General features: G+C 38.8%; 2 protein-coding genes across 6 annotated transcripts in view; one reads left to right on the forward strand and one right to left on the reverse strand.

Moving 5' to 3' along the window:
* The window catches only part of nrxn3b (neurexin 3b), a 135,960-nt gene that overhangs the window by 84,406 nt on the left and 25,251 nt on the right, over positions 1–26,303 (forward strand). For all 5 annotated transcript variants that reach the window (XM_085938242.1, XM_085938244.1, XM_085938243.1 and 2 more), the window contains one exon: positions 7,345–7,526. In XM_085938242.1, the coding sequence (XP_085794368.1) occupies positions 7,345–7,526 (182 nt within the window). The remainder of the gene's footprint in view (positions 1–7,344; positions 7,527–26,303) is intronic.
* Positions 14,708–20,457, reverse strand: tp53 (tumor protein p53). The gene is made up of 11 exons (XM_085938248.1): positions 20,301–20,457; positions 19,210–19,302; positions 19,075–19,126; positions 18,807–18,986; positions 17,470–17,644; positions 16,865–16,977; positions 16,675–16,784; positions 16,471–16,595; positions 16,302–16,393; positions 16,164–16,234; positions 14,708–15,302 (listed from the first exon to the last, which is right to left on the reverse strand). Exons 2-11 carry the CDS (start codon positions 19,284–19,286, stop codon positions 15,206–15,208), a joined length of 1,092 nt encoding a protein of 363 aa, XP_085794374.1. The 5' UTR covers positions 19,287–19,302; positions 20,301–20,457; the 3' UTR covers positions 14,708–15,205.

Raw genomic sequence — 26,303 nt, forward strand, 5'->3', positions numbered from 1 at the left:
CGGTTACAATAATAGGCAGAAAAGTCCGAATCTGAGGAATGTGTGGGTTTTTTTTTTTTTTTCATTTATTTCATAATTGTCTTCTCAAGAGCTAAAGGTTAGGTTGTAGATAACGCAAAGAGGGACATTTGCTCAGTGGAAATATTTGTAGAGGGAAGTTGCCTCAATCACACCATCAACAAGCATCGATCTGTTATTCCTGCAAGGAGAAGCAAGCAAGCAAGCAAATAGTTTAACTTTCAGGACCTTGAGGTAGCTGTGTCAAGTTCACACCGTTTAATTTATTTTGAGCACTTTATGCAGCTTTGGCTGTCTGAGGAGATTTTTTATTGATAGTAGCAAGGCTTTCAGTTTAGGGAAATATTTTTGGGTCAAGTTTTGGATGCATGCTGCTTTGGTTGTTAGAAGTCAGGCTGGTAAACAGTGACTACAAAAGGGGGAGGAGCCTTTTTGGGTTTCCTAACCCTTTTGCTGTATGCCACTGTTCTTGTGGGATTCTCTTTTTTTTTTTTTTCAGCCTAATGTTTTATTGATTTATTGGTAGTGTGAGAATGATCCATTTATCCCAGTCTCAGGAGAAATATGAGTTGTTGTGATGTGTTCTGGCTGAATAATCGTTATTTTTTTTATTTTTTTTTTAATGGAAGTCAAGGAGTGTCAAAATGACGGTTGTGTGAGGTGTGCAGAGGAAGCAACACTTGTAGTCACAACTTGGTCACAGAGCCACCGAGTGTGTAAACTTCAACCTGCCATTTTTAATTGGATCAGAATGTTTGTTTGGGATAATTGGAGGGCTTAGTGCAATCAACAATAATAATTAGTAGCCCTACTCTGTGGTACTGAGGTTCAAAATCGAATGTGTTGCATTTTAACGAGCCTTAAGTGAATGTTTTCTCTTTAATTATAAGACCTGCACTTTTGAAGGAGAAATATTTTGAATGCATAAAAATACTATTCATCATATGAGAAATGCTACTCCCAAAAAAGCATAATGCTTTGCTAGCAAAAATAATTAATACATTTTTTTCATCATTAAGATGCTGAGATCATATCCTTTGACTGCTTCATTTTGCCACAATTGAACATTGTAAAGTAGCCGATATTGCAGAAAAATTAAATGTTTAAATTTGTCCTATAAGCTATGCAGTATTTTTAAAAGAGCCAAACGGCGTGAATAAATATTTAAAAGTAATTTATTGTAAAACATTCCTAATATGTGTGTTATATAAAAAAAAATATTACTTCCCTTTTCTTGCGTGATTAAAAATTGTTCACAAGCTAAAGAAACACTTGACAACAAAATAAAAGTTTAGCTTGATCAAAGCAATCTCATTTTTTGACAGAATAAAATGTTTCTTCCAAAGACATGTTAGATGATTTCTCATTATCATTTCTTTCAACTGCTTGTCAGGTCGGCTAGTTCTCGAGCTGTACGCCATATATTCTGTTTTTGTAAAATGGAGTATGCCCTCCAGTCGTTTCTGTCACTTCCCTGACACTCTACATGGAATAAAATCATTTATAAGTCTTGCTTTTCTTAGAAATCGTACCATATGTTCTCATTTGATGAAGGAAGTGTTGTGCATTACAAAGCCAGACAACATTAAAATAAATTCCAGTCGTATTTATCGTAGATAATTTGTTCCCTAATTGATTGTCTGCATGAGCAGAGGAAAACACATCTTCATCAGTATTCATAATCCAACACTGCAGCAAAACGAGAACCTGTGGTGCCATTGTTGTACTTGTTGCCCTATTTGGCTCTGCCCATGCACTGAAGTCTTTTTGATATCACAAAAAACTCCTGTCTAGACCATCAATGCTTCCAAAACTTGCTCTTTTATTAGCTAGATCGCTAGCTCACATATCTGTAATTGTCTCCACCGTAGTAGTGATTTAATTTTATAAATTGAACAGTTCGATTCATTCGTGTGGTATCTGAGGAAAACATTTTCTGGACATTTTTTTGGAAGAATACAGGATGATGAAACCATGGCGACTGTTTGTTTGTTCATTACATTTTGCTCCTTTTCACATGTTGCGTGAGCTCAAATGTACGCAAATGCATCTGAGGGATTGAAGTAAGCTTCTGCCTAGAGTCCTTGTCCTCACCGCCCATAGCCCTGCAACAACCCCCCCACCACCACCACCACCTACCCTTCCAATCCATTTCACTCGCACAGAGAGGAAGATTTCTTTTCCCTTTCATGAGCTGTTGAAAGCTGCCATCACTTGCTTTACATTTCTCGTCAGTGCAGCTAAGTACATCTTCAAAGGGAGCAACCGGAGCTGGGTGGAATGGAGATAGATATTCTGGAAGAAATTGAGTTAGGAAAAAAGGCCAATAGGGAAAGGTGAAGAAAAATAAGTCGTTAAAGGTACTTGGTAGATTCTAGGTTTACAATTGTATTCATTTGTTGTATTTATTAGCCACAGTATTGTTCAAATTATAACCATGTTTATAATTCAAATTTTTATTCAACAAAAATCTGCTTTTTCACCATCATGAACTTATTAGAGGGGCTGCTACAGTATCCCCTCAGGACATGATTTGTTAAATCCAGCTAGTTTATTCACTTAAAAGTTTCCTTGTCTTTTAAAGTACTATCTAGAATGTAACAACGTAAGCACTTGGTTCAACCTCCCGTGAGTATCAGCAAATCTCTTTCACACTTGCACATAGTGAGTTTTTGCTTTTGCCCTTAATTAATCTAAGATATCGAGTGGCCGGCTTGTTCCATACCAGTACCCTCTAAATTCCACCGAGCCTTCCCAACTTCAGCTAAGTTAGTCTTTTTAGATCAATAGATACATCCAAAATAGGAAACCAGCCCAAAATTAAAGTGTTGCAATCAAACAATTACACATTGCGCTTTGCTACTTCCTCATTAGTTTCTCGAGTCTCTGTGCCATGTATGTTTTACTCTGGACATAAATAGCCAGCTGCCACTGTAAAAGCTTGTTCCTAAAGTCTCCTGCTTACTCCAGAAGGAAATTACAGGTGATTATTAATATTATATTTTTCAGTGTATTCATAAAAAGAAACTGAAAGGACGCTGCAGACTGCATATTAAATATGATTCATGTTCAAGCAGTTGAGTTCATCCAGTTCATTTCAAGGTGCTTTGTGTTTTATTTTGCTTTCCCCCAAAAAAATGAATTGAAACAACTTAAGTTGGTAGAAGCTCCAGAGGTACTGTGTTTTGAAATGAACCCTCCAGAAAATGCTTGACAGGGTTGCTTGGTAGAAATATGACAGTCAGTCTGACAAAGAGTCAATCTTTTGTGGCTCATTACATTCTGCACACAGCCAATCTGAGGCAAATGTCAAAATCCATTTGCCACTGCGTTTTTTTTTTTTACATGTACTGAAAAATGACTCTGCAATATTATCTGTCTCAATAGGAAAGCAACATTCTTTCTATATTGTCACCTTCCAGTACTGCAAAGCCCGAGTATAGAAACCGTTGGACTGGATTGATTTAAAAACTTTAGGAATTTGCTTAGGTTTGGTAGATCTTGAGATAGAATCTTTGACTAGGCTTTTTCGGTCATTGCAAAGACAAACAGGCAAAGTATAAAAAGAAAATTCTGCCATCCTCAAGGGAAGATTCAATTATAAAATATGCTTGGAGTCTGAGCCATCTTTGAATGCTTTATTCTTTTGAGGGATCTGCTTGGCTTAATCCTCTGCAGGGTTTTGGGTGATCTATCCCTCAAGTGATATGCCTCACACACTCTCGCTCGCATTCTCTGGTATTATGAAAGATAGAAATTCAGGGGAGAAACCTTTGTTCGAAATTTTGGGGAAAAATGAAAATCAACAAAATGTATATTCTTGAGATGGAAAGAATTGTCAATCAGGTTTAAGGGATTGCTTTGCAGTTGGCCAAGCTCTACAAATGGTGTCATTTAGCTATCTGAAAATGACATTGGCCTGCCTTTGCTGCTTTTGTTTGTCTTATGCTCTTCTTTCACTTGAGCGCTTTCACTTTCTTTTTATCCTCGTTATCGCTAGCCAAAAATTCGACCGCCGCAGCATTAAAGGCAGCAGACGGGGTTGTTATTGTATCCTCGAATACTGCATGGATCACAGTATCAACCCCATCTTTCCATCCCGACCTAAATCCTCTTTGTCATTCCGTCTACTTTTCAAATCACTAAAGCTGAATTCATTAGTAAAACTCACAAATTACAACAAGGATGAGTTAAATTGTCGATGTACTTTTGCAACATGACCTAAACCACCATTGGCAGATTATTATTATTATTTTTTTTTTTTTGCTGGGCTCAAATAATAACATCCAGTGGTACATCCGCAGAAGTATATCTCAAGGGTGAATTTGAGAGAGGAAAAAAAAACAAAAAAACAATGAAAAGTGACTCTTTCTTCACTCCTGGCTGTTCAATTTTTCACACTTATTTGTTTTTCCTTTGTTTCAATCTATTCTATGTGTCATTGCTATATTGAAAAAAATAGCCAGTGTAAATCATTCAAGGCTTTCCTGTTTCCTGCTTTCGCAAAGACACTAGTAATAGCACGGAGCCCTTCATCCATCAACCCCCCCTTTTTTTTTTTTTTTTTAACCACATGCCAGTAATGAGTGATGGAACATTTGCCCGCCACGAGTAGTGACATCAGAAAGTCACACATACACGACTTTATACAGTATGTAGTTTGTGAACGTGTATAGTCCACATATACACAAACACAAATATACACACACACTGAGTGAAAGCCACTCAGCCGTCAGCGTCATCCCTCACCCTATCCCTGAGGGGGAGAGGCAACAGTTGGAAATATGAATTATGAAATAGGAGGTTGTAAAATGGAGATGATTCCTAGTGATTACATCCCTCACTATCTTTGCATTTTCTCTCCTCTGTCAACTGTTCTTTATTGTTTATTGCGCCGAGGACAACAAGCCTGATAATCGCCCGCGACTGGAGCGTGACAGGAGGATCACACTCCCTCGTCTTGATGCTTTTTTAGACATCTTTGCAGAGCTTACAGAATTTGACCACATCCAATTTTAATTGTGTTCATTTTTTATCCCCCTCGGTGTGAACATGCTGGAAGCCGAAACGAGTATGAGGGGGGGGAAAACTTATGTTTGTGTTTCGGTAATGATCACATATGTGTGTGTTCCCAGACAATTTACCGTGTTGTGTTTTTTAATGCCTGCTTGATGAAAAGGGGAAATGATTTTCTTTACACGTGCATAAACACATTACATACATACTATAATAGACAGTACATCAACACATTACACAGCCTTTCTCCATGCAGACTTTGTCGATGGCTATCAACGCTACCAGCTGCTTCCAAATAGCAGAAGGCTTTATTACAGTTTGACTGTGAGGGCTGGACGAGAGTAATTAGCCGCTTTTTGCAAAATGTCTACCGTAGCATCTGCTCGCCTCTTTTTGCCGCTGACAGATAGCATTTAGGAAAATTTGCTCACATGCATGTTCATTATTGTCGCCAATCATTGAATTTCATAGAATTTCCAATTTTGGTTGGTTCAACCAGGTTTTATATTTTGTTGATAAAAAGGAAGTGTCTATATAAATGAAGTGTCCATCATTCATCTCTGTGTCTGCTACTTTTATTCTTTTCTCACTCTCATATGTAAGTTGAACTGTGTCACCGAAGGTCTTAAAAGACAGGACATGGTTCTGTTCTGCAGACAGGTGTCCTGACCTTAAGTCTGGTCTTCCATGCCTCTCGGGTCCACTTGGAAAATAGAGGCCATGACTTTGACGGAAGCTTTTCTCCTACAGTAAGTGTCTCTAAATGGAGGCAAAGCACAGATGCAATGAATCACGGCCCCACATGGACAGCCGGTCGACCGATACCAATTATTTTGGGTGATAACAAAAAAAAAAAGCATGGTTGTTGTGGAGCATCTTTTTTTTTCAAGTTGCTGAATGTAGAAAAAAATTATTTGAGGTGGATTTTGTTTTTTCCATAAATATAAATACAATCTCATAAAAGCTTTATATCAGTGGTGCCAAACTTGGTTCGTCTCGGGCCACTGTGTAGCTGCAGCTTCCCTCACACAAAAAAAATTGATAGATTACTTGTTACATTGTTCAACTTATTGTAAAAAAAACATTTATTACATATGACAAATATTTCGAAACAGAATTAGGCAAGAATCATTGTAGCTGACCGCTGTTTACACGGGCCACATAGAATACTCTGGCGGGCCGGATCTGGTCCCCGGGCCTCGACTTTGACACCCATGCTTTACATTGCACGAGCAAAAAAAAAAAAAAAGTCATTAAGTGTAATGTAGTCAATGAATGCCTGAAAATGATGCAGTTCAGTGGAAAATAGCTGCTGAGGCGTGGGCCCAGGAGGAGGCAAACGTGCTACATTTTGTAGCTCTCGGGTTCTCCGTCTTCTTATCTGCGGACGTAATCAGCCACACTGATTGTATGTGAGAAGGCATCATGTGGGTGTGGGTGTGCACGCGTTTGCACACTTTTCATGCTTGAGCGTCACAATGTGCATTTGTGCCGCCATACGCCTGTCTGCATCACTAGTTTGTGTGCGGGCTTCCTGTGTGTGTGTGTGTTTCAGACCTTCGTACATTGTCCTCCAGAAATACTGAGTAAATCTCCTCAATGTGATAATTGGCTCCCCGGGGTGCTTGTATCTTTGTCGCTCGTCATCGTCTTCCCCTCCAGAAAAAAAAAAAGTGTACTAGATGTGATTGGGAAGTTTGCGAGAGAATCGCATCCCAATTCTTTTTGGCAAGAAGAAATCTGAGGTGACAAGAAAAGTGAGGACCATATCCGTTCCAATGTGGTTGCAGGCTGTGGAGCTGTTGTCCTTCTAACAGCAGTTTTTTGGCAAGATGCTTCACCATTCAGGAAATACGCTATTTATAAACAGAAATCGGGATCGATATCGGCCCTTTATTTAATCGTTATTGGATTGAGACCAAAATAGTTTTGTTCTAACCATGTTGACATGAGCTCTTCATTTACATTTCTCCTGAGGTTTGCAAAATCCCGACCTGTTTATGTGTCTGTAGACAAGGCTGGTAGAGCTTCAACTCTGTCTTACTTGCCCTCCTCCATATGTTTGTGTCGTCTCCGGGGGTGTTAGGGACTATGGGGGGGGGGTGAAACATCTGGGCAGCCATCACAAGGCCAAAGCAGATGTTTAGGTGTCTTCGAAATGAATGAAACTGTGAGTGGTCCAAAGCATTGATGCAAAGATCCCAACTCAGCCCAAGAGTTTTTTAATTTATTTTGTTTGTTTGCATAGGCGGCCATTTTGACAATTTAAAAATGAAGTTTGAGCTGATCATATTCTTCATGTTTCCACAGCTGGCACCACCTACATCTTCGGCAAAGGAGGGGGTCTGATCACATACACGTGGCCTAATAACGAAAGGCCCAGCACGAGGACAGATCGGCTGGCCGTAGGTTTTAGCACTACCATTAAAGATGGCATCCTCGTTCGAATCGACAGTGCCCCGCGGCTGGGTGACTACATCATGCTTCACATTGTAAGTACAAGTACACAAATTTCATAACATTCCTTTCTAGGTCATATTATTTGAAATTGTAAAAATGGTCAAATTGTCTGGCTGAAAAATGATAATTCACAAGTCCCTCGAGCATAATCAAATTTAATAAGGACACAATTTGTGACCACCGTAACGCGATCAGATATCTGATTAGACTTTTAGGATTTTCAAATATAACTTAAAACGTTAACCCGAAAGTTGATAAATAATTTATCTCAACAGTTTGATCTTGGATTGCATGATATATTTCCAGTACATCTTATGGGACGTTCTCGATAGTGCTTTCCCACGTTATACTTAATTCCAATGAGAAAATGTTGATTTAAAGGTTATCTCATCTAATCTATCGCAACTGAATGAGCTCATATAGGTAAATCCATAAAAAGACTACTAAAATAAATAATCAAACCCCTTTTAAAAGGCTCTTCTGCTATTTTGTATTCTTATACCATTCACAGACTGACTCCCATTTTGAATAATGAATATGACTCTCCATGGAAATTTATTTAGGAGGGGATTGAAATTGAGAGAGTAGGTATTTCTCAGGCAGTTGAGTGTTCTAATAATCTCACGTAATGACCTTGTGTTGTGTTTGACATGTTAATTAGGTGTAACCTATTTACATAATAAACGACAGTAGATGAAGAGACCGGAAATGTAAACCTAGTGCCGCACTTGTCGGTTGTTGTTGGGGCCCTAAAGTAGGACTGAGTTAAGGGAAAGGGAGGAGGGATGGGGGTTCTGCAGTTTCCACAGCAGATTGAAAGTAATTTTCTACTTAAAGAACTCCCCACATCTCCTGAGTGTTGGCCATGTGGTGCCGGAAAGCAGCCATCTGCTTTTCAAAGATGACAGATAAGTGTGTGCGTGTGAGAAAAAAAGGGATGGGAGGGGGGGGGGGGGGGGGGGAGTTGTGGGTAGTGGTATCCAGGTATGAAAAAGATATGCAATGAGGATGGCAAGAATTTAAATCGATATGTCGTTAACCCCCAAACTCCTAAATATGGGAAAGTGATCATATAAATAATATAATAATTTGAATTTGTTTATAGAAAAACTCATTCAAATCAATTATATTTGGAATTTATGCTAACAATTGACTTCTTATGTCCAAATCCGCCAACCTGCCAATTTCTCATGTGCACTAAAAGCTGCCACTGACAAGACGGGACAGAAAATGTCATTCCATGATGGCATCTAATGGAAGACGTCAAGCCAGGCCGTGGCTATCACAGTTGTCTTATAATGACGTGGAAGGGAAAAGGTTAGAGGCGTGTCCTTTTTTAAATTAAGGTGCTGCTAAAGGTCTCATAGGGCCTCGAGACTCTATCGTCGGCTTTGCAATTATCAGGTCATTATCAAATAAGCCGCCTGCTTAAAAATTTAATATCACACTATACAGTATGGAAAGAAAAAACTGAATTCATAAATATATTTCGCTTATTATACACTATGAATCTCTTAGACTGTCGTTTGTCAGTGGAGAGTTAAAAAAATACTCATAATCCTTCCTTGATCCGCTCTTATGTCTTCTTCATTATCTCCTCCACCTTCTTCACTTTATCGTACAGCTTTTGCCAGTGCAAATTAAACGGTTGATTGTAGTCTTTTATGTCTGATTGCTTAAAACCATCAGCCCAGCCATTTTGAGATAAAAGAAGTAATTTTGTGAGTAATTTGCAACGATTAGTATAACATTTCCATTACGGCTGTGAATTATGTTTACTTTATTAAAATTGTATTGCCAATCACAGCTGCATTAACTTTAGCAACATCATTAGCATTTAGCTTAGCGGTCAGTTGTCTTGATGGAATTTTACCACACACAAACAGAAGCAAGCAAGACGGGAAATGAAAAATAATATCCAGTCTTATTACTGTACTCAGCTGTTCTCATTAAAAAAATAATAGACAGTAATAATAATTCTAATGGAAGAACAAATAAGCTACACTTTTCTTGTTTTGTGTTTCTGTTATTAACAGCCTGACACTAATTGCCCACATGAAATAAACAGCAGTATTCGATTAATCAGCGGCAAGTCTTTGTGAGCTGTTGTAAGCGGCAGTGCCTTTTAATGTGCTACACAGCAGAAGCAGACAAGTCTCGTCTGTTCCAAATAGAAGCGCTCCCAACTTGGTTCGAATGACAGTAGCATATCTTTTTGCTGTAAGCTCATTATTGATTTATGCCGTCACTTGAACTCTCTTTTCCTCGCACTACAATATTCTGATCTGATCAAACTCCGACATGACGGTCCCTGACACAGGATGTTTAGGAGGCTTCGGTTATTATCGATAGATTCTGTTTTTTTCTTAGGAGAAAAAGGCTGGCATTATGTTTCAATAATGTGATTTTTTAAAATTATTTTTCACCAAAGGATAGTTGAATTCTCAGAATATCTTTTTAGCAAAGGAGTATGAAAGAGGCATCCTGAGACTTGCATTACAATTAATCCACACTCCTGATAAAAAAAAGTGAACTGTTGCGTTTTATCCCAGCTTCCCCTTTTCTCAACATTAGAAGTATTGTGAAATAGCAAATTATTATTTTAGGTTCCCAGAAACTGGATAGCTAGAAATGTTATTTAGTTTTACCTGACTCAATGTGTAACTCAATTGTGTCACACTAATCCACATTATTATCTGTACTCACATTAGTACTGACAGTTTTTCTTCTTTACCTCCTGGTTCTCTTTTCAAAATCTAAAAACCTTGCATGCAAAATAGTGAACTTTTATGAGGCGACGGAATCATAACGCATAGAGGTCATTAATAATTACACGATACTAGGTAATTTCACTTTTGACTTGAATACAAAGACCCACTAAAATGTGAACACAGAAAACCTTTTTTGGAACTTGTATTTGCTCAACCAGACCAGACCTGGATACACATAAGGATGTGTAGCTATCACGAGAGCTCTTTATTTCTACAACCCCAACCATGTGCTAGCTTCCAGACCCTCCAACAAATTCTTCTGCCACAGTACACTGGCACTGACAGTCCCAACATGATCCAAAGACTGTTGAGGGACATCATCCCTGTCAATCAATGTCAAATACATGCGTTGTGGAGGGGTAATAGTTTGCGTAGCAGAAATGCACGTTTCACATAATGAGAAAATTCTGATTTTATGACAACCGCAACGAGTAATAACTGCTCAAGTAGGACAAACTTTAATGCAATGCAGCCATGCGGTCTCGTGGCCTTAGCCTTTGCCTCGCTCATGTATATTTCATAGATTCAAATGAAAAGAATTCAGTGAGGGGGAAAAAGAATACCCCATCGCATCCGTTGCTTCTTTGACAGTCACCCCTCTGAGGGATGCTCTCGTCGGTATAGTTGGACATGAATCCAATATCGTTAGAACTGTAACAAAACTTTAAAGTATCGTGACATGCCGAGTGTGGACCAAAGTGGTGCCTTGAGATATGAGTGACTCGTCTCGTTTTTGTTTTCAAGATAGGAGCCATCAATCAACCAATTTATTGGGACAGACTTGCGAGAACAGACTTGAGATATAAGTGCCTTTTGATAGCAGTAAATTCAACTCAGCATTTTGACAAATGCTAAAATTGTTCACGCTAATAGGCAGGCAGACAATATAAAAGCTTTCACAGTCGTATACTTTGCATAGAATATCTGGTATTAGTGCCGTACTGATGAGGTTGGAGGAGATTTCAGATGTTATTATTAATCCTACGTGCCTCACTGACCAGTCCCATTTGTTTTATACTGCATGCCTGCAATATTTTAATCTAAGCACTGTGACAAATTGTATTTGTAATCATTAATTGCACTTACTGCATGTTTTTTTTTATTTTTTATAAAATACAATATTATTGAGTGCTATTTTTTTGTCATTAAAATACACATTCAATAATTTTTGGGGGGTAGAAGCCTGATACAGACAGTTTTAGTTACGAGTCTTGAGTTATAAGCATGGTTACGGAACAAATTAAACTCATATCTCAAAGCACCACTGGACCTATTCCTACTAGAACATCTTCAAAGTAAAACATTGCCTAGGAGATGAACTTGTAAATGCATCAAGTGAGAGAAGAAACGAGTCTGGGAGTAAGTACAACTCAAGTGTTTAGAATTCAAAGCAAGATCAGACACAAATGTAACACAGCACGCCCAAACACCGACTGTGAATTCCAAATGACGTGTTGCCTTTCTGTCAGTCTCTAACCATCACCCGCTTTCTCCTTCTAATCTCCAACCCTTTCTTCCTCCTCGCTTTCTTCTTGGTGCCACAGTGCCACGACATGATTGTTTTCACAAAGAGCCCATTGTGGTGTTCTCAGCAGGCCAGCCAATTGGTTTAAATTCAGCTTGAGTGTGAGAGTAGATTCATAGAAAAGCTCCTATTGACCATGACGATACATGCTAAGGTATTGGGGTAAACAGTTTTTGAAAATAATCTAAAAGCGATTTTTTTTTTTCCCCTGGATATTCAGATTGCGATTCAATATACAATTAAATACATGTTTACTGATAGTGACATTACAAGTGACAGCAAGTGGGAAATGGCCATCCTGAGATGACAAAAAAATTGGAGGATTGTGCTGCTTATTCCACAAATGCAACATTAATCAGAATGTCATGTTTAGCATAATTTTCATTACCGTATTTTCTGGACTATAAGGCACACCTAAAACAGTGCGCCTTATAGTCCAGTGGGCTTTATATATGGACCAAATTGCTAAATTTAAACTGGCCCGAAGCATTGTGTCATGAAATCAATCATAAGTGGCCCGCTGAAGACTATGAATCATGAATCAAAAAGACTATGGATCATTATTTTGTGATTATAAAGTAATTTGTTGTGTCTGAAGTTGAAATAAAAAAAATAAAATGGAGAATGATTTGATTTGGATTAAAAATCTGACATGATGCATTAATGGTGCACCTTATAGTCCGGTGCACCTTATATAAGGACAAAGTTTTAAAATGGGCCATTCATTGAAGGCGCCTTATAGTCCGGAAAATACGGTACATTGTAAGGCTAAACATTTTTGACTTAATTTCTCCTTTAGCACTTTCCTTAAGAGCTGCATTTATGTCTTTTATTAAGCCACTTTGCTGTATTTACTTTCCCGAATGATAAACAAGACAGCTGTTGATGAGTACTTTCATGAAAGATCTGTGAAATTCAGCTACGGGACACACACTGAGTCGTCAGTCAGTTTCCCACAAACACGCGACAGGGTGCCATCTCATTTCCACAAATAGTCTTTAAATCTTCAATTCCCAGCACTATAAACTCCATGCACCTGAGCTTTCACAAGACACCAAAAGAGTCACTTTCCCAATTGACTCTCTTTTGGATTTTCAACAAAAAGAATGATGACATGGATTTGGTTGCACTCAAGTGATAAATGTCAATATTAGAAAATACATTTCTCACACTTTTCCAGATTGTCTCTCTCCTAACATATGTATTTATGCACATAAAATATGTACACATTGCAAATGCATTCACCAAGGATTAAGCTCTTGATGGTTCACGGAGGAAAATGCTGAAAGTTATTTTCCTCCATGACTCACCATCAGAGGGAGGATATGAAAGCGAGAACCTCCTGTATCTTCGAGTGCAACTTAAGAGTTGACTTAATCTGTCTATTATTGACTCTTCACCATGACAAAGCTCCATTGTCAAGGAGGCAAAATAGGCTTTTGGGAGGCAGGGATCATCAGAGGAACCCATCAAGATAAAAGATACTATATTTCCTATTGGAAGAAGATTATAGAGAATTATTAGAAATACAGTGACAGATCGTAACAGATTATGTCAGACTTGTATTGATTCGGTTAAGGCAGGCACCAGGGCAAGTGGCCAAGAACATGACAACTTGGGTTTTCTATCTCACCATCTCTTGTTCTGCTCTTTTACTGTCCTAAGACAATCTCTCTCGCTCTTTCGGTTACTGTAGCGAGAAAGAGAGAGAAAAAAAAAAGGTTAGTTCCACTTTCTGCATTGTCATTTTCCCAGATCGCTTGCGTATCTGCACATTCACATTTTCTGTGTATGATGCCACTTGCGGTCAATAAAACGCCTCGTGACCTTTTCCGCAGCGACATTTTGTAAATCCATACGGGTTGCACACGACATTTTGTTTGCTTCGCTTTTTATGTTTGTGATTCACAGGCACATATCAGTCACCCAATTTTTGTAGGCTTCCATATGAACTGCAAAAACAAAAACAAAACGACAGTGAGCGTGTTTGCAACATCTTGAGATACAGATGATGCAATTATCCACATTTCAAGGAGAAAAGATTTGCTTTGCCTTAACTTGGCGCTGGCTATTTTCCAGCAGGCTTCTGCCTGGACAGCAAATAATGCCATTTGGAGCGAAGAAAGACCTTGTGACTCATTGCATTTGTCTTTCACTCAGAAAAAGCCTCCGAGGGAGCATTGTTTGTGCACCAATGCTGCCACTCAAGAGATAACAAAACTGTGAACTCCATGATAATAAAATCACCAATGGTTCATCTCCATAACTCTGACTTAATAACACACAGAAAAGGCAATTGATGAAATTTGGAACAACACAGAAATTCAGATCTTGATCTATTTTCATCCATCCATTAATTTTCTGTACCACTTTGTCCCCACGGGGGTCGCGGGGGTTGCTGGAGCCTATCCCAGTAGTCATCAGGCGGGGGGGGGGGGGGGGGGGGGGGGGCATCCTGAACCGGTTGCCAGCCAATCACAGGGCACGTAGAGATGAACAACCATCCACACTCGTCCCATACCTAGGGAAAATTTAGAGTCTTCAGTCGGCCTACCAAGCATGTTTTGGGGATGTGGGAGGAAACCCACGCGGACCCGGGGAGAACATGCAAACTTCACACAGGGAGGGTCGGAGGTGGAATCGAACCCGCACCCTCCTAACCCTGAGGCGGACGTGCTAACCAATGCACCACCGAACCGCTTGATCTATTTAATTTGTCAAATTTAATAATTAAAATATTTGACCCTGTATTTCAAAAAGCCAAGGACAACGTACAGATTGATCGATACAGCTTTCTTGTCAGTGTTCAGCACAAGCATAAATCTTCAGGGATACTTTGGGTCAATACTGCAAAATCTGGCTATTGATTTTCTGGATGACTGAGGTAGCTGCAGCCAGAATTTGAACCCAGCAAAAGTTTGTTGGTGTGAGTCTGTTTTATTTAAATTCATGTATGTAGACTGTAGACATAATGTAAAAACACCATATGATATGATAATCTTATTTAATGAAAAAACATGCTTGACAAAAGAAAAGAGGTCCTCCAACTGGGCACCTAAATTCAAACCAGACTACAGCGGTGGTCCCCAACTTTTTTTCCGCAGCGGCCCGGGTTATTGAAATTAAAACCCGTCACGAATTGGCATCTATTCAGCAACTTAAGGCACTTAGATGTTTTTGATAAATCAGTTTTGAAGGCAGTATTGATTTAATGGCCTGGGTGCGTTACCGATACCGGCCCGCGGCTTGGTGGTTGGGGACCACTTGACTACAGTATAAAATATTTGATGACCCTCAAAGTAATACGTGAAATAAACCTAAAAGGAATGATTACATGAGACATAAAAAAATAACAGTACAAATTAAAACTTTTGCATGATTGGGTTTTTTTGGGGGAGGGGGGTGGTCCGGCTTTTCATTCGGTGTCACTGCGCTCTTCTTTCAGCATGAGTCGTTTCCCACTGGACGGCATCGGTGTGTCCTGATCCATCACCGCATTTGGCTTGTTTTTTCTGCAAAATTAAAAAAAAAATAATAATAATAAAAATATTCCTATGACCATATTCCGTTCCCGAGTTAAAGCAAATGGCAGGGGCTCTTGATTCTCTTGTTATACACATCTGAAATTGCTAAACAGTGCACATGTAACCTGATAGGAGGATAGAAAAAAAAAATTGAATCATGTGCAGCATGAAACATGAAGGACACATTCTACAAAGTGCACGTGGCCAATAATTAGGTGCGGGACCTTTAGCTCAATGGTAAACTCCCTTTGCAATTTTATTGCGCTTAAAAAAAACGGTGTGAGTTTGATCCCAGGTGAAGTATGTGCAATTAATTTTATTTTATAATGACATGCAGTTAAATTATGGAATTCGTTTTTTTTTTTAACATCAAATTCAAATGCATTAAGTAATTCTGAGATAAATTGAGCCATCATGTTGAGGCAAGAATTCGCATAGAAAAAGAAAATAGTTTGCTGCTACATGCAATCTCCATTTAAGAAAGACTGTTGAATATATTAAAAAGAAAAGCAAATGTTAACTCGTTATACTGTTTTATTGTTTGAAAAATCCTGGATGTTCCTAGAAAAAGACAATTGTGCCACAAAATTAGAAAGTTGCTTCTCAAATGAAGTCATTGATTTGGAAAATTGTTCCACAAAAAATAAAAATAAATAAAACTTCCAGGTTTGAATGTGGTACGGTGAAGAGTTTTGGTGCACTTATGCTGGAGTTACTAATGCAAAGTTATTCTAGAGTTCTGCCAAATAAAGTCAGCTTTGGAACCTACCAATATGACCTTAAAATAAAAAACAAAAAAATTGCTCCATTGGAAAAGTCATGTGGTGTTATTTGAAGGACATGTCTTACCCTTTTTTGTCCTGCAGCTCCAGGCCCTCATTAAATTGTTTAAACAATTCATAACGGGCACGTCCTCGGATCTGCAGGGAAATTGTAGAATGTTTGAAAAACAGAAAATAATGAAATTTTAGCTTAGTGGTAACTTACTGGCAAATGAAAAATTTCCTCGTCGTCTTCCGCCACGCTGGACGTGGAAGTGGGTCTTTTAACCGGAGCGCTGGCCGCCGCTGTGGTGCTCTCTATGCACGAGAGTAGAAAATGTTAAACTGAGTAGAACTGCAAAAAAAAAAAGATTCGAGCCATTTTGAACACCTACTTCGTTTCTTAGTTTGCTTGGTGCCATTATCGGTCTTGCTGTGGTTGTCCTCTTCGGTTTTGCGATCCCGGCCGGGACATGCGCAAATGCGCACCTCGAAAGACCTGCGGCCCAAAATCAGCCCCCTGGGAAGGATGGAGAATAATAACGGCTGTAATGAATGAGGAATTGAGAGGATAGGGAGGGACATAGCCCAACACCAACTCGGGGGTCTCCAGAGTGAGAATTGTGAGGATTGGTCTTCGGTTCATCCCACCCATACAGGAGCTGTTGCACATGAAGCCGAGGAGGATGGTTGTCATCTCAGAGCCCAACTAAGAAACAGAGTTCATTTTTATATGCATAAAAGTTATGCTAAAATGGTGGGAGACACAAGTTGAGACTTGTCACGCACTTGGGGGGGCTCGTAGGGTACAGTCACGCTCTGCCTCTTGGTGTACGGGTCCTCGGAATACTGCACCCTCTGGCTGCCTTCCATTCGGATCAGGTGGCTGCGGTATTCTGCGGCTGGATGATTTTTTTTTTTTCCCACAAATCCATTTCACAGTTCAGTCTCTGTTATTTTTTTTACAAATGATTCATCTAAAGTGTAGAAAGACATATCTTGAGGAATTGCTTATTAGACACCTAACTTGTATGAAAAACGTCTAGACTTGGCGGTATTATATCTCAACAAGATGAAAAGTCATAATGAGCAGGAAATTCTCTATCGACGGTGGGCCTGTTTGTTAAAAAAAATTGATGTCTAAAGGCATAACACCAATCATGTTTCAGAGAAGTTAAAAAAAAAAAAAAAAGTAGGTTGCAGATTTACTATGGTATTCAAAATGTTACATTTTGTAATCAAATGATAATCATTTTTAAAATGAAGTTATATTTAAGATACTTGATCATTGAACTCAATCCAACACTTATTTTACAAACACAACAAATTACTTAGCATATTTAATCAGATGGATGAATAAAAATAAATAATTTTGAAAAAATTGTGGGACGTACCATCCTGGTTTTGGTGGTGGGGACATCGGCGTACCACGTCGGCTACGTGCTCTGTTTTCTTGTAGACCGCCATGGCTCTGAGGATAGCACCCGCCGGCGGTTCTTTGCCCACCAGAATTTCCACTGGGGTGGTCTTAGCCAGTTGACAGAACAGCTTGTTGAGCACCGTGGAAAACTGACAGGAGACACACAACATTTTTTTTTTTTTAAACCATGCCATTTTAACCCTTTGTGTGCTGCAGTGAGGGGGAACATGTCCCGTCATGTTCAGCTCCTGCTATCAAGTCACAAGCAGGAAGATGGGAGATGACAGAGGGTGGTAACACTTGGGGCCAGGACCAGCCTAAGTTAAACAAAAAGGGCCAACCAGAACGTTTTATGATTGCGTCACAAGCGTGCCATTGGCTCTCGTGTGAAAGAAAGCAAAGTCATTTGACGAGAATGAATGAAAAATCAAAGGCTGAGTGAGTGAGAAACGAAAGAGCGGTTTGGAATAGATGCAGAGGTAAGATTTTTTGTTTTATAAATCGAGTTGTCCAATATGTTTCACATACTTAACTGTTGAATGTTAGTCTTCAAAACTAGACTGAGTTTAAGAATGGATTACGGACCTCGGCGGAAACCTTTTGTTTCGCTCTTTGGCCGCCATCATACTGTACAGTGAAAGCATTTAAGTAGAATGCCATTAAACTAAAAGTGTTTTTCATACTTAAAAATACTGTTATTACAAAATGTTTATAAAATTTACATGTTTTAACAGAATTTTTAATATATATTTTCCCTTACGTGTACTAATGCTACTGCAGACTCATGTAGCGTGAGCTGGGGGTAAAGATAGACATTTTCATGATAGAGTAATTTAGATTTTTTTTTATATTAAATTAATTTTGGTCTTTAACTTTTATGACAGAAATAGCATCAATAGAATTTATTTTAACTGTAGTGATTTTTTTTAATCTAAATTTTGGGGAATTTTTAAAGTTAGTGTTACACCAAAATGAAAATTCTTGGCCAACCTCCCCGAAAAAGTCACACTAACCATAAAATAAAAAAAAATAAAAAATAGCAAGTTCGAGTGGATGCAAACATGTCATCAAGCGATTCTCTTGCAAATTATTTCGGCATACACACGAAACCCAGTAACCTATTTTCCAAGTTTGAACACATGGAGTGATAAAAAAATAAATAAAATAAATAAAAGTAAGAATGGTGCGGCGCCCTAACGTCAAAATCAAAATTCAGCACACTGTTGCGCAAACAAACACATACAATGGCTGATAGAAAATATATTTATTATATTGTACTTTTAATTATAGAGGTTTGAACCTGAAACTTACAGTAGATGTGACCGACTTGGCAGTTCCAGACTTCTGGAATCGTAGTAGTAAGTCGTATTCCCCAGGATGGTCTGTTGTGACCGGCACAGTGGACGCCGGTGGGGGGACGCCTTCGTTGCCGAGCGCCTCCACCGAAATGTTAAAGAGGTTCTCATCAAATTCCACTTGCGAGTCTCTGAGCTGTGTGAGAGAGCCAAGAGTTAAAAAAAACAAAACAAAAAAACCTTAAGTTTTACAAACAAGGGAAAAGTAGACCGAGCACCGTTACCTGCATGATGTCTGGAGGCTTATTATCCTCAACAGGAGCAGGGTTTTCCATGCTAGGTGTAGAAAGCAAAAAGTGCTAGTGTTTGTTTTCACATCATCAAATATTAATTTTGAATAATAAAGAAAATTAACTTACTAGGCTTGCCAGATATCACTGAATGTTTCCTGGGAATCCAGCAAAACCCGGCTTAAGTCATCCAGGCTTGACTCCATCTTTAATGTCAAGAGACTGTAAGAAAATGATGGCATATGGAAAAGATTATCCTATACTGATAATATTTTCGATATTGTATAGTCCAAAAATATTACTGCAATATTTAAAATATATTGCGGTTTGTACAGCTATTGTCTGCAAAAACTACACAAACTAAATAGCCTTACGCCATCTAGTGGTCAACAGTGTGATTACGTGCAAAATAAACGAGGCAGAATAAAATAGTTATGTAGTTAGTAACTGCAAAAAATCAGCTATATGTATAAAGATTATTGAATGTCAACTCCTGTCAAACCTCTTTGAAATTGGGACAAAATGCAACAAAAAAACTTTGCAGAAGATATTTTGGAAAGGACTTCTCTATATCTCAAACGTCGGTGATCTGGGGGAGGGTTACTGCAATAGCATAACATGGAAATGTAATGATACATGTGTATTCTGCAGAATGATGTCTGCTGCGATTTAAGCACATGTCAATTTTCAGACAATAAGGAGAAATACAGCAGAACTCAGAATAGAAATCAAATTTTTGTGGAGGGAAAAAAAAAAACATTGGAGATTTTGTTTGTCCAGCCTAAAATAAGGATACCGTGAAATGATCAGTGAGGAAATAATCGTCGCTAATGTTCATCGTTCGACTAGCTAGGTCAAGTTGATGTTTATTTGTTATTCTGATAAAGCCACTAAAATGAACTAAGGTGGAAAAGCAACAACAACAACGTGCTTTTACCGAGGGCCTGGTAGCAGTCAAACAAACATCAGAATAGATCGATTAGGGAAAAAACTCGGACTCTACGACTGTGGGCGCTAAGCTTCGTTTTACCATTCATTGGATCGTTTGATGATCGCTTTTGAATCGGATTTAAATCACGGTATAGCTGAGGAGGTTGAAGGAAAGCGGAACTGTTAGCATTGGTGGCTAACTCGCGCTACAAATAAAATGGGCGACACACTTTCCGCTATAAACAAGTCACTGTCGCTCATTTGAAAGATATGATGGGTGATACACGTACCTGGTATGGTATGGCTACCACTGAATAGTCAAATAAGTCACTTAGTAAGTCGATTCGATTAGGAAAACGGATAGTAATATGTTTTCATCGGACACTGTCCACAGGCTGTTTTGGGGATTCCCACCACAAACAAAGGGGCGGGGGTTTCTCCCTCGTGACCTTTATCGCATGAAATAATTGGTTGTGACCTATCCATTCTTTTGATGAGTGGACGGTGAATAATATTTTACAAATAAATCATCAAATTAAAATGAGGATTAATTTTGAGATAGGTTTTTAAAAACGTTTACATGTTTTAAATATACACTATATTTGGTGTTAGATATGTTAGCTGTGTTAATTTTGTTTTTGCTACATTTATAATGACATTGTTAATGTAAAAAGTATTCAAACAATTGAACATCTAATTGATATTTATATAATTTAATATTGTATTTTGTCAAATAATTGTATTATGTAGTGTATAAATCATACAAGCTGCTAAAAATAGCCTGTAATTCTTTCAATGTTTGTATTTCCTTTATCTCATCAAATAAATTAGTTTAAGCATCCATAATATTCTCTATCCTGCTTATCCTGTTCCTGTTCAGGGTCACAATGGGCATCTAGAACTTATCCCAAATGACATAAGGCAAGCAAAACAAAACAAACAAAAAACAGCTTGTATCCAGGAATGGTTGCCATTCAATTACAGGGCAGTTATACAGTATCGAGAAAAAAACAACCATTCTCAATGTTCTCGAGTGGGAACCAGTCAGCACAAAATCAGCAAACATGGTGAAGCAGCATTTAGCTGTTATGCTGCACACAAATGGAATAATCAGCCAAAAGAAGTGAAGCAAATCCCCAATGTAGATGCTGTTCCGGGTTTAAAAACTATTTCCCATACTTAATATAAAGGTCTTTTGCAATATTTGTAATTTATATTACCCAAATATTACTTCTTGAAGTCACCAACAATAACCAGGACACAATGCATATTCATTAGTTTTTCTTTCTATTAAATCCTTGTTTGAACATTTTGCACTCCAACTTGTTTACACGGATTACGTGCACTCATGCACAATCACCACCATACGCGGCGTCACAACAATCAATCATTTTGAGCGTTTGATATAGCATTAATGGTATTTCTAATGACATTGGCATCTACTTGCATTGCAATCACATTTCATACCGCCTCTCTGCAGACTTCCTTGTTAAATGGGAGCGAGCCAAGCGGCAACGAGCGCTATCTGCTCAGCCTTGTGATACGCACTTATCTTCAGCACTTTCATTTTATGAACAAGAAAATTGCCTTTAAAAACGCCCGGTGCCTTATTACTTGTGAGCCAATTAATTTCATGACAAATAATTCCTTTTATGATACACTGAGTGAAAAAAAAATCGGAGGAATAAATGACGAGGAAGGACAAGCACGCCCTGGAAGAATGTTGCGAAAATGAACATAAATTGAAGTTTTAGAGGAGGTGTAGTTTGATGACAGCCTGCCCTGAAAGTGTCTAACACAGTCAAGAAATAGGCCACTTGAATGTATGTTCTTTGAATTAGAAGGGACAGAGTGACCTACATTCTCTCTTAAATATATGTTATTAGAGACTCTATTTAACATATTCAAATATTGTTAATGCAAGTATTTTTCTCGTTTGTTTTTCCGCACCATTTTTATGTGGGATCTTTTTATATATAATTTATCAGCAAGTCTGTCTGTAAATAATCCATCCTTTCACTTGTATTTTCAAATTTATGTGGAACAAATTCCAAACAAAAGTGATGCGTTTAGACGGCTGCTGAGATGTGCCATGCTGTTCATCAGGAGGGACTCTGACAGGCTCATTCCACATACTGTAGTGTCATCCACTCTTGAGTGCCACTTCTGACTTGTCTTCAAACTTAAAAAATAATACATGTTAAATTAATAGAATCTATTTAACTTGCGGATAGCATACACATTTGAAACTGCTGGGTTCAAACATCGATCGACACAGAAACTTGACCCAACTTTGGGTTGGTTTGCAAAAATCAAGTGCATTTTACTGGAATTAAAATTCTAGTCATTTGATTTAATTTTAGTATTCTAAGATACTAGAATTCGGTATTTGATCCTGCATTCTTAAGAGTGTAACATGAAAAGCAAGCCATCTTTAAACAATAGCGTTTACGTACGTTAACAAGTCATCAGGGCGATAACTCAAATGCAAATGCGGATTCATTTATGAATAGGAAATAATTGAAATAAATGCAAAGCGAAACTTGGCCCGCTGACAAACGTCATGCTGGCACATCCGCCTAGCCACACAGTGACGCTGTATGGTGCTCAGATTGGCGTGTGGGCATTCGCCACAGGAAAAGCGAGTCAGCCTATGCTCCTGCTTTACATCCATTTAAGCTTAATACAATGCGATGAGATGAGGGAGGTGATGACTAAGCACAAATAATGCAATGAGAGTGTTACAAGTAGTTATATAAAAAAAAAAAAAAAACTACACATAATATTTGACATTACATTAAAGTCTCTTCTGTGCTTTTTTTCCCACAACTTTACTCACATGCTCTATCAACCCTTAGCTGAATTAATTTTTGTGCAAAGCGATATGAAAGTGACCAGCAGCAGTGCTTAACGCAAATGGGTAACCACAAATTGATGTTATCTCCAAAATTCTTCAATTCAATGAATTTCAACTCAAAATAAAATGAATGTCATCACCGGCGCGCTATAGACGACAAATTGAAATGTAAGGAAGAAAGAAAAAAAAGTTCAAAGGATTGTGTTGGAGTTTGTCATGCTTCAAGTCCTCTGTACATTACCTCTTGTCACCTCAGACAACTCCTCCTCCCTATCAGAAAACTCGCTTGTACCTTCATCTTTGCAACCTGCTTTTTCTCTTGACAATCACATAATTTCTTTTTTGGTTCAGTATTGTAATTGTCAAATTTTAGTGTGTGTTGAAAAGGAAGGTGCTTTGTTGCCGAGGTGCTAATTGGAAGGATGGTGATGGTAATTTAAAAAAAAAAGCTAAATTATACTGAGAATGTTCTCATGCATTTATGAACTCATGAAAAGATAAAGCATGTGCACACTTTTCTAAGTGTCTAAAAATGTAATGCACATTTGGGTAGATTTTACACACAACCTAGGAGGGAACAAACTTGAGGCGAACAAACATATCTGCAAAAGCCAAAAATTTGCAAGATGAAGTAAATTGCACTTGAAATCTTTGGCAGACTCCACAAGCAAAGTTTCTTCAAGGACTTCACTTGCAGCCAAGACACGTACAGTAAAGTAAGTTAATGCGGATTAAGATCAGCGCACAGTCACTACTGGAATGTTCCAAAAGGCTGAGAGTGATAATGTAGCGCTGGAGAGGGCTCTGCGCTAACACTGATAAATGTTTTCACCAGGCGGTCCGCCATTAGTGTCAGAGCAAGTTACAGCCACAAGAGCAGACAAACAGGAAATGGAGAGAGAATGGCTGTAAATAATTGATAAGGCTGACCCTGTGTGATTCATATTCGGTGGCGCAGGATCAAAGTGCGAGCCTCCCGCTTTGACATTGAGCCCGAGTGCATGAGTCAAAGCCATTACCTACTCCGGCAATGCTGTTTGTGTTTTGTATTAAAATTGCAGTAATTCTTGCTACTCAATCTGAGCTAACACTACCTGGCACCCCGAGCGCTGACGTTATTGTCACTCAAAGGTTACCTAACAGCGGCGCTAAGTAAAGTCGAGTGGGAGCAAGTTGGAGGTGTAAAATATAGCTCATGTTGGTTCTTTTAGGTGTGTTGAATATTTTAGAGGCAGCAGAACCTGGGCGCCTGCTGTCTTCGCATCAAATCTTGTAACTCGGCAGACAATTAGGAGTGTGTGTGAATGAATGTTTGAAACTCGAAATCATTTATGAGAGAAGTGCTTATTTTAATAGTGCATATGATGTAAAGCCATGTTAGTTTGCATTAATCACTATTTGCGTTAAATGTGCCTCCAAAGCTCCCCACTTTGAGAGGTCTTAATGGTTAAATGGTCCAATATTGTCAAATTGTGATTAATATTTGGTATTCCCATTTTTTGTGTCTTGTCTTTGGCAAAATTATCCCCCTGGTTTATTTTAATGGATGCCCTTGTATGATTTTCTACCATTTATTTCATTAGCACTAAAACTCCATTCTATTGGGCTTTGAATAAATATCATATTTCACATTTGTTATTGCTACGTTCCTTTCTTTAAGGCTATTTGTATTCATTTTGAATGGATCTTACAATTCATTCATTTATTTCATATCTCCCCAAGGTTTTCATAACTAAGGCTGTTAATATTTTAAATGTGGAACACAGACGGGCTTCTTTGTGTAAATAGGCTTTTCGCTCAATTTGGACGTCATAAATTCAAGGATGTAAAAACCACAATATGGTGGCCCAACGCATCTGTGGTTCGTAAATTCCGCAACATAGCGCACCACATGACTAAATCACTGGACATTCTATGAATCACCTCTGTCAATTAATCAAGATGAATAGCTTTAGCACTGCAAAGGCCGCCAGGTCCATCAATCCAACCGTGCTACACTTTGTCTGAGCTTGTCCGGTTTATTGATTAGACTTCCACTGCCTGCGTTATCCGGTTATGATGGCCTCTGACCACACAAGCTTATACTTGGGAGGTTCTGTCACATGAAAGGCTGTATATGTAACCCAAACTCTTCCTCCTGGGACGTTTGAATGTTCACGTTCTTGATATCACATCTTCCTTCCTGCCACTAGAGACTTAATATAGATCTACTGGAGTCATCCCGCTACAACTCATACCAGATTTCAATCTAGGTTTGATTGCAATGCAATACCTTTTGGAGTTGGGGGAGAAGGGGGGGGGGGGGGCTCCCAGTTTAATAACATGCTTTTGACCTTAAAGTCCATCAATCCATCGTCTCCTTGAGGATATCCGGCATGTACTCTAGTGATCACTACTACTTCGTGTTGTCAGCTTTTCACCGCCACAAAAAACAGCTATCAGTTGTGTATCAGGGTCTGTGGCTTTGCAAAAGGTCCATTCAGTGAGTTGGGGGATGGACTCCATTGTGTGCGGCTCATCCCTGTGCAGTGGCTGTCTTGCTAAAAGCTGAGATGGCTGTCTGAAGGATCGGCCAGCGCAGCTTTAACTGATCTTCTCTTTCTCACTCCGCCCGCGGCACTCCATGTGTCGGAGGCATTGATCGCCATTGAATTGGATTGCGCCCGGCCTGATTACTCATGACAGTGTGTGTCGGGTCACGTGGGACCACCGAGGCTTCTTGTGCCAACAAGTCAGAGCCAGCTCAAAGCAGTCCGATGTCGGATTTACTCACTGGAATTACATGTGTCAGTGTTTGTTACACAGAATATAACAGGCTAATGCAAACACTCACTGGTGGTCACAATATTAGACACACATGACAATATAAACAATCCGTCATTGTTATCGTTAGCATTATTAATCATACTTAGCTAAACATGAACATTTTCCCAATTCTATTGTCAACTTTTCTACTTCCAAAGTTACTAGCTAAGTTTATGTTTTCTGTTTGTTTGCAATCCCTTTTTGTTTGTCCTTGCCCTACGTTGAGTGTGGCTTGATTAGCGGCCATCATCTTTTCCCACTAAAGGGAACAAAAGACTTTGCTCTTGAGACAATGAAGTTCTGGCCCAGCGTTCTAGCGACGGGCCAATAAAAAGTGTAATTGGATCTGTCAATCAAACATTGGTGCAGTGTGGGAGGGCAGAGGTGTGGGAGTGGGACAGACCACTCAGTAAATGGGAAGGACAGAAGGAAAGATGCAAAGACTGTTGGAGATTTTAAGTACTGAGCCTTTCCATGCCTTTTAGTGATAGCATCCTCACTGACATCTTTTTCCATTATTATTTAATCTCCACATAGAAGAAAAGCTCCTTCATGCCTTGCATTAGCGTTGTGACAGCACTGTAATAACATGTCATCCTCTTCTTCATAAATGGAGTAGCATTGTTTAGAT

This window comes from Syngnathus leptorhynchus, chromosome 18 (assembly GCF_054491065.1).
Source record: "Syngnathus leptorhynchus isolate UIUO chromosome 18, UIUO_Slep, whole genome shotgun sequence".
In the NCBI taxonomy this organism is placed as follows: domain Eukaryota; kingdom Metazoa; phylum Chordata; class Actinopteri; order Syngnathiformes; family Syngnathidae; genus Syngnathus; species Syngnathus leptorhynchus.